The sequence below is a fragment of the Sorex fumeus genome, unplaced genomic scaffold (genome assembly GCF_029834395.1).
Source record: "Sorex fumeus unplaced genomic scaffold, SorFum_2.1 ptg000020l, whole genome shotgun sequence".
NCBI classification, from domain to species: domain Eukaryota; kingdom Metazoa; phylum Chordata; class Mammalia; order Eulipotyphla; family Soricidae; genus Sorex; species Sorex fumeus.
This window is the reverse complement of record NW_026606077.1, coordinates 8,544,517-8,562,509: the sequence shown is the minus strand read 5'-3', so window position 1 is coordinate 8,562,509 and position 17,993 is coordinate 8,544,517. Positions and strand designations below refer to the sequence as shown.

The window sequence follows — 17,993 nt, the reverse complement described above, 5'->3', positions numbered from 1 at the left end:
TTTATCCCACACATCTTTCCTTCCTTCCTTCCTTCCTTCCTTCCTTCCTTCCTTCCTTCCTTCCTTCCTCTTTCTTTAATTCTCTCTCTCTCTGTCTCTCTCTTTTGTTTTGAGGCCATACCCAGTGGTGCTCAGGGCTTACTGATCAGGCATCACTCCTGGCAGTGCTCAGTGCGAGGCAAGTGCCTAACCCACTTTACTATCTCTGTGGCCCCATATTCCACACGTTTCTACGTAATAATCTAAATGGACTTCTGTATATTTCTATACATATAATCCTATGTCAGCCTTCGTAAACTGTGGTTTTTTGGTGGGGGATACTACACATTTTTTTAACTTACTGTTTTATGGGGCTGGAGTGATAGCACAGTGGTAGGGCGTTCGCCTTACAAGCGGCCAACATGGCCGACCCGAGTTCGATTCCTCCGCCCCTCTCGGAGAGCCCGGCAAGCTACCAAGAGTATTCGATATGCCAGACACAGTAACAACAAAGTCTCCAATGGAGACGTTACTGGGCCCGCTCGAGCAAATCGACGATCAACGGGAGGGCCTTTACCTTTACCTTTACCTTTTACTGTTTTATGAAAATTCCTGCAACCCATCTAGTTTAATTCAGTTTATTCTTTTGAGTGGCTGGGCAATGATACTGATGATATAAAGCATTTTGCTAGTGTGTTATAGATGTGTCTTGTTTTATTTCTAAATTTTTTTCTATTACAGTACCGTAATAAATTTGTATTTTTGCCTCTTGTTCCTAGGATAGAATTATTGGGTAAAGTATAAATATATTTTCAGCTCTAATGGTTTTATTTATGATTTGTATATCTGGAAGACTATAACATTTTCCATTTCCTCTAATAATCCTTTAGGATATTTCCTCACACTTTTTAGCAGATTCATTTTAGAAATAAATATTCCAAGTTCCAACCGGAAAGATTCTGATATCTTTATAATATTGTAATGTTGCTATTTATTACAATACGCAGATGAATCTGGGGTGATGTTCAAACTACTGCATTTAGTATCAGAAACTATTATAATTAGCTAACTTTTTTGCTTAGTATCAGTTATAGCATGTGTTAGCCATATATATGCATTAGGATCAAAATATTGAATCCAGATATGAATGAGTGATAGGCATTTAGATCAATGTTGGTCAAGGATATGTGTATCTTTAAACTGGAAACTTAGTTGTATTGGGGCAAGTCTCTTGGGAGTCACATACAATTTGGAGAATCTCTTTTCTTTATAGCAAGAATTTTAGGGAGAAAGCTACATACTTGGTGATTGTTTCAAATTTGATTGAGAGAAGCTAATGGGTGGAACTAAGTATTACACTTGTAAAATGTTGCTGAAGAGCTTCTGTTCATAGTAATAAAGATCATCAAGTTGGATAATAAAAAGAATATTATGCTGAGAATTGACATGAGTTTTAATATTGGTCAGACTACTAATTACCTGTCAGAAACTAGAATCCATTTTTTGTTATGTAAAATGAGAAGGTTTGATAGATGACTACTACGATCATGTCAGTGCTGAACTAGACTGGAGACAGTAGTTCCCTTTTGTCATCTCAGACAGTCTAGAGCATGACTTTGTCAGACAATTTCCTCTGTATGTATTGTAAGTCATGGGTCTTAAGTCCAACAGAAACTAAGCTGATGATGTTCACAAAAATGAAATGAGGCAAGATGGGGACATTTATCTGTTAGCAGAGTTTTTTCTCTTTAAGGCCCTTCAAGGCCAGTGTTCTTAGATCCTTCTGACCCACAGGAAGTTGTCTGTAATTCTGAAACTCTCTTATATTGTCCGGAAACACGTACTCCCCTGGATTCAGTGATGCATATAAGTTATTTAATGAAATAAGGACTCTGTAGCCAGGTTCAGGGATTAGCTCCCAGGAGAAGAGATGGCTTGAACTTTTGTGTTTTTCCCCTCAGGCTCAGCAGATGGTATGGGGAGAAGATTGCACTCGGCCCCTGGCCTTGGTCTCTCAGAGACCCCGACAGCTGAAATGGAGCACAGTCTTCATGAAGCCAGCACAGTGCCTGCTTCTCAGGTAGCAACCTCGGATGTGAGAGTGCTGGACACGGTGTGTTGGGCAAGGGACTGTAGGAAAATAGGGGAGATAGGGTTGGCGGGAAGGCCGCCACCTGAAAATGTGGGCTGTTGGAAGCGAACAGGGTCTGGATTGGATTGCTTTTGAGTGAAAGGAATTGTCTTCAAAAACATCTAATTTAGGGGAGTCTCAATTCTAGTGAATATCGCTCTCTTATATCCCTGGGGACAGTCTGTGGGAAAACCACAGATCTGGTATTATGTGTCTACTTGTGTATATCTGTGTATTTGAAGGCTGCACCTTGCCGTGGCCCCAGCAGGGAGTATGGGGAGGATGATCAATACTGTGCAGAGAGCTTTGGCCACGTCTCCCGTGGTCTCAGTGGCACCACTGTCTCAGAAAGGGAAAAGACCTCAGTCCTTTCCACAGTTTTGTAAGTAGGATCAGGTCTGTGTATTCAGAGCACCCTTTTTACATTTGCAGGAGAAAAATATACAGTAGATGAAGGGGGCAAGCAGAGACGAAAAGCTATAGTTGTGGGGGAAAGTCATGTACACTCAGCAAAAGAGAAGACAAAAGTCATTATTTTATTGACACTCATTTGTTGGAGCCCTGGGAAAATGGCCAGGGTCTGGAAGGTATGTTAAAAGTTTCTCTAAGATGAGAAGAGTCTTAGTTGCCTTAATAAGAGCATCAGAATCAAAGACTGCTAATAGGGTCCAGAACCCATTGCATTCATTAATGGCAGAAGCAAGATGGGATGTAGTTTTGGGTATTTTACCCTTTTTTCTTTCTACCCCAGTATATGTTTGAGTGGGGGTTCAGTGTACCTTTAAGCTAGTAAGAAAAGGAAAATTATTTAAAATTTTCTGCTTTGAAGCTTCCCATATGAAATTTGAGCAAAAAACTGTGTAATCATGAACAACTTTCATGAACAACTTTATAAAAATAAAAAATAAAATAAAATATTTTTGTAACAACAACAACAACAAAACTGTGTGTAAAGGGACTGTCAAGCCAGCAGAGATTGATAAACTCAGTGACTGAGTTTGATAATCTACTTTTTGAAAGAATTTCACACAGTTCTCTAAGGCCAGTTGAGTTTTTATTATAGTAGAGGTTAGGTGCGAGAAACTAGTACTTTAGAGCCTTTTCATCAAATCAGTCAATAAAAATTCATGGTCCAAAACCAAAAAGTCATGAGGACATACTGTGTAGGCAAAATTTCAGCCCCACCTGTACTTTCAATCCAGTCTCAGTCCCAGAAGAGAGTCATCTTTTTCTGATTTATTGTGTAGAATGAACCACTTACCATTCTTTTTTTGCAAAAGGAGTTTTTTTTTGTCTACCATTTGTTCTTATGCCTTTAATACAATCATGATAGATTGTTATTTTCAGAGGTGATCTGGCTATCTTATTCATTTATTCAGGATTCATAGTTGACTCATTGATCCTTGATGTCCCCATTGGGCCAGGTGCTGTGGGTACAGTGATGTCTGAACTAGGCAGAGCCTCTCTGTTGTGACTTTACAAGACTGGGAGATGTTTTGAGACATACAGCTATAATGCAGTGTGATAGAGCTGAATGCTAGGGGAACGTAACAGAAGGAGCAGCTAAAAAACTAGGATGGAGGGATCAGAGACTGGTTCCTGGGGAAAATAAAAAATAATATAACAGGTAAGGACTTAGGGCAGGTATGAACTAAAAGAAGTGCACTTGGGATGGCAGGAATAGTGTATGAATGAGGTGAGAATAAAGAGTATTTACATGTGAGGGCCTGGAGCGATAGCACAGAGGGTAAGGTGTTTGCCTTGCACATGGCCAACCCGGGTTCGATTCCCAGCATCCCATATGGTCCCCCTGAGCACCGCTGGGAGTAATTCCTGAGTGCAGAGCCAGGAGTAACCCCTGTGCATTGCCAGGTGTGACCCAAAAAGAAAAAAAAAAGAGTATTTACATGTGAGACTGGAAACAATATAAAAAAGGGTATCATGAGCCATGTTACAGAATTTGGGAGGATATTAACAAGTAGACATATTGGAAAACTAATTTGGAGGTAAAAATCAATGGGATCAATGGGACTGGGTGCCTTCCTCCTTGGATATGGGTAGATAAGAGTCAGGATACTATCTCAGAATTATTTATTTTGAAATTATATCTACATATATATGCTAGATATAATAAAAATTATATACTTGAGGGGAAAATATGTGTGTAGTTTTAGATATTTTAAGAATGAGAGATCAGGTTTTCAGATTGAGTCATAGAGCTTGAAGGGGACAGTTTTTTGTTCTGTTCTATTGGAACTCTAACCCGGCCTCACAAATACAAAGCAAGCGTTCTTATGCTGAACCATAGCCCCAAGCTTGAAGTTGATGTTTGGGAATTGTATTGAAGAGCAGAAAAACATACAGTAAAAGGAAGAGGAACCAGGGCTGGAGGAATAGCACAGTGGGTAGGGCATTTGCCTTACACACAGCCAACCCAGATTTGATTCCCAGCATTCCGTATGGTCCCCTGAGCACTGCCAGGGGTAATTCCTGAGTGCAGAGCCAGGAGTAACCCCTGTGTATCGCCAGGTGTAACCCAAAAAGCAAAACAAAAAAAAAAAAAAGAGAAGAGGAACCAAGACATATCCCTGAAGATTTAAAGTGGTTTCTTCGAAAGGATTTTTTTAAATTTTTTAAAAAAAATATTTAATGTAGGAATATTGCTATTTATTCAGTTATTGATTAGGCTGATTGAATTTCGAAAGGATCTTAATCGGAGACCTAGGCCTTTCCTAGACAGAAAGAAAACCAGGGATGTGTGCTATCACTCTCTTCTCTCCAGTGGAAAGGAAGAGTTTCTTTGTTACACTTAGTGGGCTAGCCCCTTCCCCTAGACTGCATGGTGAGTATTGACAATGTGCCATGCTGTGGTAAGTGGGATGAGCATGCACCAATGAAACACCACAGTGCACCAGCTTGTATCCTAGAAAAAGAAACAGGACATATTGACATGTAAATTACTAGTCTTTGTTAAGTGCCTCGCCTAGTCCAGGTGTCATTCAAAGTATGGGTTATGTTAAAATGAAAATAAATGTATTATGTAAGAGAGAAAGACATTTAACAAATAAAGAATATAAACTCAAACCATGGTAAGAATGAAATATGGGGACAGGAGTACAGAAGTAACCATGATTATTCTTATGCTTGTCATAGAGCAGTGAAAGAGATTAGTTGAGAAATTAACAATTGATCAGAGTCCTCAATGATAAGAGGGTATAGATGATGGGAGGGACAATCTAGATAACAAATAGTAAGCATAAAGGTGGAAGGAACTTCGGCGGAAGGAACTTGGTGTATTTGAGGAATATTAAGAAAGTTATTGGAGTCCCGACAGATAATACAGCAGATAGGGTGCTTGCCTTGCATGCAGCTGACCCAGGTTCAATCCCTGGCACCCCATTTGGTCCTCCAAGCCCCTCCAGGAGTGATAGCTGAGTGCATGAGCCAGGGGTAAGCTATGAGCATAGACGGGTATAGGCTAAACCCTGCCCCCACAAAAAGAAGAAAATTATTGTAGCCTAGGATGAGGTATAGTGATACAGCACTTATTTGCTTTGCCAGCACTGCATGATTCCATGAGCACCACCAGAGAAGCTCTGAAGCACTACTGTGTGTGACCCCAAAGGGAAGGAAAAGGAAAAGCCAAAAGTTATATGTAAAAGGCACAGGAATGGTAGGCAGTAAGGTGAAGAGTTGGTAGCACTTGAACTATATAAGAGCACTGTGAAGAGATTGTGGGCTACAGGTAGGAAAGTCCGATTGAAGCTCTTACTGAAGTTGAGTTTAAATGTGAAGCCGATAGGACAGTAGTTGGCAAAAGCAAAAAATGGAATTATGGATGAGAACTTGAAAATCAAGGACAATGTCAATATTTGAGTTAAGGTGACTTAAAGAAAAGTAGTGCCAGGCTGGGGTGGTGGTGGTGGTGGTGGGGTCGGGTGGGGGGTGGTTTGAAAGGAGATTGTTTGGATCTGGGACATGTTAGTATTTCAGATATCAAAGGGGCTATATCTGATACTTTACCACAAAAGTAAATATCACAAAAGTAAAAGTATTCTCTAATGGAGAATAAATATAAAGTAGGGCATAGTATCAGTGGGCATTGTTTATGAAGTAGAGCGAAGGGAGGTTGAGGAGTGTAGAGTTATTGACAATATTTTTAAGAATATTTATTTTAGTTCCCAATATTTAGAAAGTAGAGAATTTTATCATTCCATGAGTTTTTTTTTATCCCCTAGCATTTCTTTTCTATTACAACATTTCTATCTCGGTTTTTTTTTTCAATTCTGTTAGCATTACAAAGTTTGCAAAAGACAGGTGATAGGGTTAGGAGGTCAGGGTAACAGGAAGACAGCGTCAGAGAATCTGTGGTTGGTGTCCCTAGCTTACAATGAGACTGCTTTTTAGAGGGCCGGATAGAGGAGCATTACTGAGTAAACTGGTTCCCTACCCCAAGTAAAGCATGTTTGTGCCCAGGTTCCCTCCATATTCCCCCTGCTTGCCTCACTGTGTTTACCCAGCCATATCCTGCTCTATGTTAATCTTCATCTCTATGTTTTTTTGTCTCGTTTCATTATAAGGACTCATCAAATACGAGGAAAAAGCCTTTGGAAACCCGGCACCGTTGTTCCAGCTCCTCTTCCCTCCCTGTCATTCATGACCCTCCTGTGTCTCTCCTTGACCCCCAGTTCTACCCTTCCCAACCACAGTTCCTGCCCCCAGATGTCTTGATACCCAGCGTGGCAGGGGAGCCCCATAGATCCCCAGGTAACTTCCCCTAAATCTAACATTATGTGCCAAAATGGCCTTTTCCAAGGACCTAGAAGAATGAAGTCAGTTTACCTTTTGGGTGGGGATGTTACATGTCAGCTGATAAAGACATACTGCTAAAGAATTACAACTTTGAAATCATGAATAGTGATTGAGCCAGTTCTTGGGCAATGTGGTTATTAAACTAAGGATAAGACAGGAGACCTCTAACTCTAGTTAAGAACGAATGTTGGGGCTGGAGAGTTAGAACAGTGGGTAGAGAGCTTGCTTTGCATGAGGCTTAATCCCTGGCACTGCCTATGGTCCCCTGAGCCCACCAGGAGTATGAACCCCTGAGCCAGGAATAAGCCCTGAGTACTACCAGATGAGGCCTGAAACAACACAGTGAACTGTTTCAGCACAATGTTCTCAACTGATTGAGCATAATACCCAGCCTTTAGGATCCTTTCAAATCACAAAGTATCTTCTCTGTCAGCTAGTTTTCTTTCCTTTTGTCCCTTGAATCTTTGGTGAGGAATGTCTAGAGGGACAAATAGAAAATAGGAGGCATGGAGAGACCCTGCACATTGAGTACCCTTGCCAGTAAACAGATTCAGATAATGCTGGGAAGGTGGATGGCATGCTTCTGGCTTTAACTTTTCACAACAGGATTTGTTCTCCTCCCCTCCCGCCCCCCCCCCTCCCACTCCCACTAAATCTATGGCTAGAGACAGTGATTCTTAATAGAAAGGGAATTTAATGAATAGAAGTTAGAATACTGCTTAAATATCCTGTAGTTCACGGTGCAGTCTCTTTGCCCACCCCTGGACAAAGATTCATCATCCCAAACTATCAATAATGCCAAGATTGAGGAGCCTTGATTTAAAAATATAAATGCCCCACGGCAGGAAGGGGTTGTGGTTCTAGAACCGAAAGAGTGGTGTTGCTGGTATTATATCCACATTTTGGGAAGCTTTAGATAAGTAGGCTTTCTGGAGAGATGGAGCCCTTATTACGCAGGCAAGCAGCGAGGTTGACAGCTGCCTTTGGCAGTTGTCAGGGGCATCTGAGCCTTTATTTCAGCCTGTTCTGCACTGAATGCGACTGTGAATATGGGGGTGGTGATTAAACTCACCGAACCTAGAGTAGGGTTTCAATAATCAGAATATACATGTGTTTTCATGCGCATAGACAAGTGTATACTGTAGCTGTTGGTAAGTTTTGAAAACTGGAAGGTATTTTTATTTAAAAGTTTTTTTTCTTTTGATGCTGGGGATTAATCCCAGAGCTTTATATAGCAAAGCATGTGCTCTGCCACTGAGTTACATCCCCAGCCTGAGAAGTATTTTTTTTATAAGTGAGCTTGAAAACTGATTTAAGAAAAGGGATTAATGCATAGGAAATGTATTCCCTGTTGTGTATGTGGAAAGAGTGGTGTGGACAGAAACAGGCATCAGTGAAGGAGGAAGAATTAAAGCAGAGATTGATTGCTTGGAGCAAAGTTGCCATGTTAACTGATATCTTAGAGAGATAGCTCTCGGAGTAGTATTGTCGAACGTGAATTGACATTTCCAGTATTAGGGAGCCTCTGCATGTGTGTGCATGTGTGCTTGCATGCATGTGCGCGCACGCACGAGTGTGTGTGCGTGCGCCTGCATTTTGAAGATTTTTAATGGAGTGAGTGAAGTATGGCAACATCCAGAAAACTGTTTCATTTGCCCATGTTAGAGGTAAGACATTTACTTGATTTTGATGTGTATAAAGAAATTTTTTCGGGGCTGGAGCAATAGCACAGTGGGTCGGGTGTTCGCCTTGCACGCGGCCAAACCAGGTTCGATTCCCAACATCCCATATGGTCCCCTGAGCACTGCCAGGAGTGATTCTTGAGTGCATGAACCAGGAGTAACCCCTGTGCATCGCTGGGTGTGACCCAAAATACAAACAAAAAAAAAGAAATTTTTTCTATTAAATTTGTGTGTATGTTTTTGTAGGTAGGGGGAGTTGGGAGGAAGAGGCAGGAATGGTCCTCTTAGGAAAGAGAATGGTTTACTGAAGATGTTCAATCTTTGGATTTCTTTCCTCTTCCTAGGAACTTCGAGGAGTGTCCAGCAGTTTCTGGCTATGTGTGACAGGGGTGAAACTTCCCAAGGGGTCAAGTACACAGGAAGGACTTTGAACTACTGGAGTCTCCCGCATCGTTCCAGAACAGACGCCTCCTGGGGACCCTGGTCAGGGAGCAACCAGCATACTGAGGCTAGATTCCTGACTACTCCGGGATGCAAGCCTCAGCCAACCCACACTGCCACATTACCAGAAAGGCACCAGGGTCTTCAGGCTCCTCATATGCAGTCCTGGGGGGATCTACTCTATTCACCCTCTGTCCCTTCTACTGTCCACCGCGTGTCAGCTCCATCCAGCAGTCTCCACACAACCCCGGGGTCAGGCTGGAATGCAACTCCTGGTCCAGGGTCTCAGGTCTCTGGTCCTCGGAGAGTAGATATGCCTCCAGATGATGACTGGAGGCAGAGTAGCTATGCCTTGCAATCTGGGTGCAGGAGGACAGGGGGAGAGGAGTTTCTGTTTGCTCTAGCAGACACCCCCAGAAGACAACAGATCAGGGCTAAAGTCCCACAGCACAGCAGGTGGTAAGGGCCACCTCTCTCTGCTTCATGGAACCAACAGCTTTCTCTCAAATGAGATGACCACAGAGTTGGCACCCTGCAGCCCTGTTGGGTGCACTGGTTTCTTCTCTGCTTCTCCAGTTGGCAGTTTCTTCTAGGTGTGCCAAAACCGCTAACGCGACCTGGCTCTCTGAGAGGGAATATTTGACATTCTAATGTCCATGCATCTAGCAAAAGGAAGCAGCTACTGTTTAGGATTTCATTTGAGCCTCTCTGAAGAGGAGTCCATAATTTTTTTTTTTAACATTAGCCATTCCTTAGAATTTTAGTGTAATTATTTCATTACTGGATACTTTATACCCTGCCCGCACCTAAGCCCTCGTCTGCTGAACCCTATTGTATTACAGCTTCTGTTCTTTGTTTTTTATCCACCTGCTCCCATTACCAGACTTTATCCTTAGAACATGTAGCTCTGTTTTCATGGTCCTGGCTATTAAAGGCAGCCCTTCTGCCCAGCAGGTACTATGTTTTGTACCCGAAACTTGGGCCGGGAATGCAGAGCTGCCAGTGTAACATTTCCCCTTCTGAAGAGATGGATCAGCCACACTAACTCACCCTCTTGTCAGCAGCAAGCCATTACTGCCACTTGCTCTGTTGCCATTGTAAACCCTCAGAGTCAGTTGAAATATTTTAGGACCAAACATACTGTTTTTGTAAACTATTTTTCATTAATAAATCTATAAGATAGTTCTATTTAATTTCTTGTTATCCCTTTTGTATGCCTTTGTTCTTTTGTATTGGGGTGGGGAGGACTAAATAAATAAGAAATATCAATTTCCAATGGCTTGGGGTTCACAAAGAGAGAGTAATGGTACAAACAACCCCCCTTATCCCAAACAACACCACTATTCCCCTCTCCCCCATGAATATTTTAAGAGAGCACCATGGCACAACATATGCACATACGGTTTTAATTGAGTGGAGAACCAAAGGGGATAGAGAGTAGCTGAAGGATACATACTCAAAGTAGGAGTCATTGGGTCCTAAAATAGAACGGTTTTTCCTTATTATGATTGCTAGTATATTTCTCTTCACTTTCCAATGTATTACATGCTTTTCCTTCCTTAGGGGGTTGGGATTTCAACTTCTCTTACAAACTGATTTCTGTTCTATGTACTCTTATTGCTCTCCTTATATCTCACACGTTTATGAACCTCCTTTCTCCTTCTTGTTCTCTTCCCATGGGTACTTCTGCCCATTGCTTCCCCTGTGGAATTATTATCATTTTCATTGTTGTTGTGGCCATTCCCAGCTCAGAGCTATGGGGTGATAACTGGTGATGCTGGGGTGGGAAGTACGTGGTACTCCTAAGGAACTGATCTAATTCAGGGCTTCAGATTTGCAAGACATGTTTAGTCACGTCCCCAACCCTCTGTGAAATTATTTGAGCCACATCCCCTGTGAAATTATTTCACTTTCCAGAAAAATCCTTTTTTACCCCTGTCTCACACTTCCATTGTCCTCATCTCTAAATTCCTTTTGCAAGGAATACCCTGCTAGCATTTTCTCCCTCTTTTACCATAGGTTTCAGGATGATTGAGCTTGTTGAAAGGAAGAGGTAGAAAAATGTCCTTTGGGAGCTTTGGATCTCTGTTTACTGAATTATCACCATCTATTATGAGTGTATTTTGTGCATGGGTTTTGTTCAGCAGGAGTGTGGAGAGGGACTTTTCACCCAATTTCATACACCTCCTTGGTGTCATACACCTCTAGTGAACAATTAAGGGCCCAGGTGCAGAAATATTTATAAGGAACTAATTTCCAACTATGTTCTCCAAATCTATTTTCAGAATTCATCTAGGAGGAGGCTATGCATTTTTCAGGTGAATTCTACAGACTCCTTGAGTACCTCTTGGTGTCATCCTTTGCTTTCCCCAGTTTTCCTAGCCCTTGCATCCTTGTCTGCTCTACCTGCATTGTCACGTTGTGTCTTCAGACACTTGACAATGCCAGACTCAACGCAGGAGCCACATTCTCAAGCCCCATTTTGAGCAGTCATTTTTTGCTCCAGAATCTACAATGCTCCTCTTCTGTTCTCCTGTTCCTTGCCAATCAACCCTTTAGTACCCAGATCTGGTAGCCGAATTGCTACCCATTCGTCCTCTATTAGCAGGGGATTCTGAGGTTTGGTCCTGTCTCCGGAACTCCCTGAGAGTTCGTTGAAGGCAGTCGTGCTTCTCACTGCCCCAGTCACTAGCCGGAGCCAGCCCCCGCTCGCTCCTCATCCTCTGGTTTCTGCTCGCCCAGAACTTCCACCTGGTCCCTTGGCCTCGTCCCGTTCCTCTCCCCGTCTCAGTAATTTCGCCCGAGTCCCTAGAGCCGGCCCCGCCCCCGCCCCCGCGCGCGCGGTGCATGCCGGGCCGAGCCCCTCTGTCGGGAAAGAGGGTCCGCCATGTTCCCCGGCGGCGCCGCCGCTCGGCTCTGGTAGCCGCCGCCCCCGCCCCCAAGCCCGCCGGCCCCGCGCCTCGGAGCCCCGGGCCCAGCATGGCGGCGCCGGAGCCGGCCCGGGCCGCGCCGCCCCCGCCCCCGCCCCCGCCGCCCCCTCCGGGAGCTGACCGCGTCGTCAAAGGTGAGAGGTGGCCGCAGCCGGGGGCCCGGCCTGAGGTGCCGCGCGTGCGGGCGGGCGGGCGGGCGGGCGGCCCCGGCAGGCCGGGCCCGTGGAGCCGCGCCTCCCGCGCCCCCCGCGCCCCCCGCACCCCGGCCGCCGAGCGCCGGCCCGCGGGAGCGCCCTGCGCCGCGACAGCTGCGTGCGGGCGGCCGCGCTCGGGGCCCTGCGGCCACGCGGGCCGGGCCGGGCCCCGCGCCCCCGCGCCCCGCGCCGCCGCGTCTGCGGGCGACCCCGCGCCCGGGCGGACCGAGGGTGCGGGGACCGCGCCGGGCTCGGGGAGCGGCGGCGGGGACGGTGGGAAAAGCCTCGCGGGTGCGGAGCAGCGGTTCTTCGGGGGCCCGCGCGGCTCGGAGGCCCGGAGGGGTCGCCTGTCCCCGGCGGACGCGCGGCGCGGGGTCCCCCGCGGCACGAGTTGCGCGTTTCCCCGCCGGCGCCCGCGTTTGCCGCTGTTCCTCGGCGCGGGGCAGCCGGCGGGGACTGGGCTGGGCATCCCCGCGCTCCTGGGGGCACTGCCCACATGGAAGAGAAAAACAGAATCGGAAGCGACTTCCCCTCCCAAAGCCTGGCCGGTAAACTCAGATCGTTTTGGAATAAAGTTTTCCTTGCTGTGTATTTCGGTTCTTTGGACAGATAGGTGCGGGTTTTTTTTTTTTTTTTAATTTTTAAATTCAGCGTCTCAAATCCACTCAAATCCATTGCGTTTGTGGAAACAGTAGTTAGCCCAGTTTTCGAAATCTGCCCAGATAGGTTTTTGTGAAAGTATTGGGAAACTTTTTTTTCCTGGTGTTTTCAGTAGTTCCAACTCCAGTTTCCTTTAGTATTGACAACATAATTTGCATCCAGGCTTATGGTAGATTGGTAGATTTTTTTTTTTTGAGATAATAATCCCATTTAGGCCAGACTTTGAAATTTGATGAATTAGAGGTTATGGAATATATATTATCTGAGAAGTCTTTAAAGGTGAGGAAGTGGAGAGAAAAGTAATTTCATACAGTAATCCTGTCCTGTTTGGGCTTAGGGACAGAGCAAACCAGTGCCGCTTTACTTTCAGACTGAAAAGCTGGGGTGTGTACCCACTTCCCTGGGTGCTTTTTACCCCCACAGTTACATGGACAACCAGTCGTGTTCCTAAAAATGGGCTTACGCTCTTTTCTTTTTTTTTTTTTATAATGATAATGTTCTCTCTGTGCTGCTTTAATACTTTTAAAGACGAGTAAAGCATGTTCTTTTGTTTTGGGCCATACCCTCCTCTTGGATGTCCGGGAGCGAACTCTGCCACACTCCAGGACCCTCCTGTGGTGCCTAGAAGACCGCTCAGGGCCAGGGTGGGGACCCAGAGCTCCCTGCGAAACAGGCCTTTAGCGGCTTTGGAACCGTCTTCCTGGCCCATGAGGCATATTCTTCCAGGGGGAGTTGCAAAGCCAAGAGTTGCAAGGATAGGGCCAGAGAGAGCACAACTGGTCGGGCGCTTGCCTTCCACGCGGCTGATCCAGGTTTGATTCCTGGGCACTACCAGAAGTGAGTACAGAGTATCTGGGTGTGGCCCAACACCCCCAGTGTGCACGCCCCTCAAGAAGAGTTGCAGGTATAGGTTTAAAAGTCATTTGGTGTGAGTAAATGGGAAAGAAGTTCTTGTTTTGTTTAGATTTGTTTTGGGGCCATGCCTGTCTGTGCTCAGGGCTTACTCCTAGCTCTGTGCTCAGGAATCAGTCCTGTGGGATTTGGCTGAGGAGGTTGCTGGGACATGGATGATGAAACCATGTGGGATGCTGGGGTACAGGAGATCGAACCGGGGTTGACTCCCTGCAAGGCAAGCTCCCTATCTCTCTGTACACTATCACTCCAGCCCTATGGGAAAGGAGTTTTCTGTTGTGGTTTTTGTTTGTTTGTTTGTTTGCTCTTTTTGGGTCACACTGGCAATGCTCAGGGGTTCTGGCTCTGCACTCAGGAATTAGTCGGGGTATTGCTCAAGGGACTATATGGGACACTGGGGATTGAGCCCAGGTCAGCCTCATGCAGATGCTCACACACTGTACTATCGTTCTGGCTAAAAGGAGATTTTTTTTTAATGAATTATAATTAGAGCACATAGATAAAAGATCTCATTTATTTTTTAGTATATTTTTCATAAGGACAACTTTAATTTCCTTGTGGAATTGGTTAGAATGCTTAGTAAGAACCACATATTGAGAGGTGGTGTACAGTGAACTAGTTCTCACTGTTCTGGAGTCTCATGTCATCTCTAACTTCCTTGGAGGTTTGCATTTCTGCATTCACTTTGCATGCAGAAATCCACTTTGAGATTTCATCTTTAATCCTTTTACTTGTCTTCCTGATTCAGTAGTTATGCCATAATGTTGCATTTGATAACATGGTGCCCAGTTCCCTGGAGAAGATAAGACTTCTTTTTTTTTTTTTTTTTTGCTTTTTGGGTTACACCTGGCATTGCAGAGTTTACTTCTGGCTCGGCACTCAGAAATTACTCCTGACAGTGCCCAGGGGACCATATGGCATGCTGGGAATCAAACCTGGGTTGGCCGTGTGCAAGGCAAACACCCTACCCGCTGTGCTGTCGCTCCAGCCCCAAGGCTTAGAATTCTTACAGGTCCTGAATGTACTAGTTTTGCATCTGTACCATTTCATAGTGAGAACATTGAAGATCAATGATGAAGAACATTGTTGGCATTGAGTGCAGAGCCAGAAGTAAACCCTGTGCATTGCCAGGTGTAACCCAAAAAGCAAAAAAAAAAAAAAAAAAAAAAAAAAGGCATAAGTAATCCTTTACTCCCTGAAACTTTTACTTGTCTCAAATTTTATGGTCTTCCAATCAGGTCTGTATTTCATAGTTATGTAAATCTTGAAGGGGTGTTAACTGATATTTCTATGTATGATACCAGGTACCTGAAATTCACCTTGTGAAGTGTGTAAGCTTATGATCTTAGAATACATGATCTTAGAAGCATGAGTGATTCATGCTTAAATGTAATTAGCTTTTCACTGAAGTTGTTAGTGATATTTCTATACCTTTGATTATGGATTTCCTGGTTGAAAGCACTTCTGAGCCTACTCAGTTGCTGGTTTAGGTAAAAAAATCTTGATACAGGTTTAGAGATGGAATGCACTCAACTGTTCTATTTATTCATTTATTTATTTATTTGAGTCACACCTGGCAGTGCTCAAGGATTCTGACTCAGGGATCGTTTGGCTTGGGGAAACCATAAGGGATGGCAAGAATCAAATCAGGATCAACTTGGCTATGGCAAGCTGCTTCTTAGCTGTACCATCTTTCTGGCTTTTTTTTTTCCCCCCAGATACTTTTAAAATGTCCCTTTTTATGGGATCAAAGAGATAGTACAGTCATTGCTTTGCATGTGGCTGACCCTGGATTGAATCCCTGGCATCACATAGGGTCGCCTAAGTACAGTCAGTTGTGATCCTTGTGCACAGAGCCAGGAGTAAGCCCTTCGTGCCACTGGATGTGACATCAAAATCAAAATAAAGAAATATTATGTACTTTTTGCTGTACAAATGGGTTCCCAGATTTGTAAAACTTGATTGTCTTTTGAAATAATTGTTAGTATAAAAATTCATCTTTCTCGATTAAAGGGCATAGTTTATTGTGCATGTGTATTTTAGTTTCAACAAGTCTTATGCATTCAGCATGCTTTATTTCGTAGGTCATACCAGCCGTAGTGCTTAAATGATCATCAGACTTTTAGATTGAACCAAATGCTGAGTTGTGTTTCAAGGTGTTTGTGTGTGGGGGGGGGGTAGGGATTGGGGCTTTGGGTATGCTCCCAGGTAGTGCTCAGGAGGTCCTGTGTGTGTGTGTGTGTGTGTGTGTGTGTGTGTGTGTGTGGGGTAGGGATTGGGGCTTTGGGTATGCTCCCAGGTAGTGCTCAGGAGGTCCTGGGACCCCACTGGTGGCTCTCTGCCAACCAGGCCACCTGTTCTGTGAAAGAGCCAGCCCTAGAATGTCATGCTTCGGGGGCACTGCAGTGCTGGGGAAACTCGGCTACCCTAGCCATGTTAGACGTGATTAACATCGCTTGATAAAGCTGTTGTATTTCTGGTTTGGAAGCCTTATTGATTCATATAGATTCTGTTGCCAGCTGCCCTACTTATAAATCTGAGGTCATTTGGCTAAAGTGTTTTCCAGTACTTTAACTCTATTAGGATTGTTTGTTTTTATTACTGATTTTTATGTATGTCTTGAGGTCATATATTTCCTTCATTGTTTCCTGCTAATTATATTTCACAGAATTTTTGTGCAACTTGAAATACAATTTTTTTGTTTTGCTTTGTCCCTGAAAATTTTAAAGCTTAAGAACTGATTTACTGATAGTTGAGTAAGCAAATGATATTCTACTGCAATCCTACCACCAGTGTCAGTTACCTTCCACCAGTTTTCACGTTTTTCTCTCCTATGGTGTTGTTTTCCCCCACCTTACACACACACACACACACACACTCTTTGACAGGTATGTTTTGAAGTTTGCTGGTGTAGTTTGGATCTCATGTTTTCAGTGTTGTTGAGTCTGTACTTTGGATATATAGCTGTAGCACTCCCCTACATTACCAATATGTAGTATTGATGCCCCGACTATTTTTCCTTCATTACTTTTCTTATCTTCCTGTCACTCTACATTTCTTTCCTTCTCTGTCCTCCTCATTCTCTGGTGCGAAGGGTGATCTAGAGTGATCTTATATACCACATATAAGCGAGATCACCGTGTTTTTTTCATCTTCTGCCTTACTTCACTCAATATATCTTCCAGTTCCATCTAGGTTGCAGCAAATTGCGTGATTTCATCATTCCTTGCAGCTGCATCATTTTCCATTGTAGTATGTATACCACATTTTCATAATCTATCTGTCATCACTTAGGTTTATTCCATATCTTAACTATTGTACTAAGGTGCTGTTCTTTTGAATGAATGTTTTTGTATCCTGGGGGTGAAATTTCATATTTTTTACAGTGTTTTTGGACTTTTCTGTCTAAAAAGATAACTCTTAATGATTTTTTCCTTTCCTGTCCTGGACTTTTCTGTCTAAAAAGATAACTCTTAATGATTTTTTCCTTTCCTGTCCACCCCCATTAAACAGTTAAACATACTAAAATAAATCTTAAGTACCATATGTCCTAAAGAAAGCAGAGGAACAGAGAGAGTACACAAGAGAACACTGTGGTACCATAAGAGAGAGAGAGAGAGAGAGTGTGTGTGTGTGCGTGTGTGTGTGTGCGTGTGTGCGCGCGCAGGGGAGAACAGTGGTACCAAGTTATCTCTGAAGGAAAATACCAAGGAGGAATAAAATTCCAGTCGATAAATAGGTTAAGCCATATAACGATAAAGAAAGGGGATGGAGTGAGTGATCAGTAGGGCAGTTGTTTCTTGTTTCTTTTTTTTTTTTTAAGAGTTCAGATACTTAACATGTATGTAACACAGTCAAAACAAATTTATTTTTGCTTTTGGGGGGGTCACACCTGGTGATACACAGGGGTTACTCCTGATTCATGTACTCAGGAATTACTCCTGGCGGTGCTCGGGAGACCATATGGGATGCTGGGAAATGAACCCCAGTCAGCCCTGTGCAAGGCAAACGCCCTACCTGTTGTGCTATTGCTCCAGCCCCCGGGCAGTTGTTTCTTGCATGAAGCTGACTGTGGTTAAAATCCCTGGCATCCCAAATGGTTCTCCAAGCACCACTAGGAGTCATTCCAGAGCACAGAGCCAGGGCTAATCCATGAGCACACTGGTGTGAAAAACCAAAATAAATCAAAAGGAAGGGTTGAGGAAACAGTTTAAGTGATAGATGCTATGTCTACTATGTGAGAAGACAGAGT

At 44.0% G+C, this 17,993-nt stretch overlaps 2 protein-coding genes across 5 annotated transcripts in view; both read left to right on the top strand.

Annotated features, from left to right (window-relative positions):
• Positions 1–10,272, top strand: part of USP54 (ubiquitin specific peptidase 54) — a 98,715-nt gene extending 88,443 nt beyond the window's left edge. Inside the window, exons 20-22 of the mRNA XM_056113336.1 lie at positions 1,941–2,059; positions 6,691–6,877; positions 8,949–10,272. Coding sequence (XP_055969311.1) covers positions 1,941–2,059; positions 6,691–6,877; positions 8,949–9,508 — 866 coding nt within the window. The 3' untranslated portion in view covers positions 9,509–10,272. The remainder of the gene's footprint in view (positions 1–1,940; positions 2,060–6,690; positions 6,878–8,948) is intronic.
• A 1,649-nt stretch (positions 10,273–11,921) lies between these two features.
• Positions 11,922–17,993, top strand: part of PPP3CB (protein phosphatase 3 catalytic subunit beta) — a 60,918-nt gene continuing 54,846 nt past the window's right edge. For 2 of the 4 annotated variants that reach the window (XM_056113308.1, XM_056113307.1), the window contains exon 1: positions 11,922–12,109. In XM_056113308.1, coding sequence (XP_055969283.1) covers positions 12,025–12,109 — 85 coding nt within the window. In that variant the 5' untranslated portion in view covers positions 11,922–12,024. The remainder of the gene's footprint in view (positions 12,110–17,993) is intronic. The other 2 variants (XM_056113310.1, XM_056113309.1) reach the window with 1 other exon arrangement.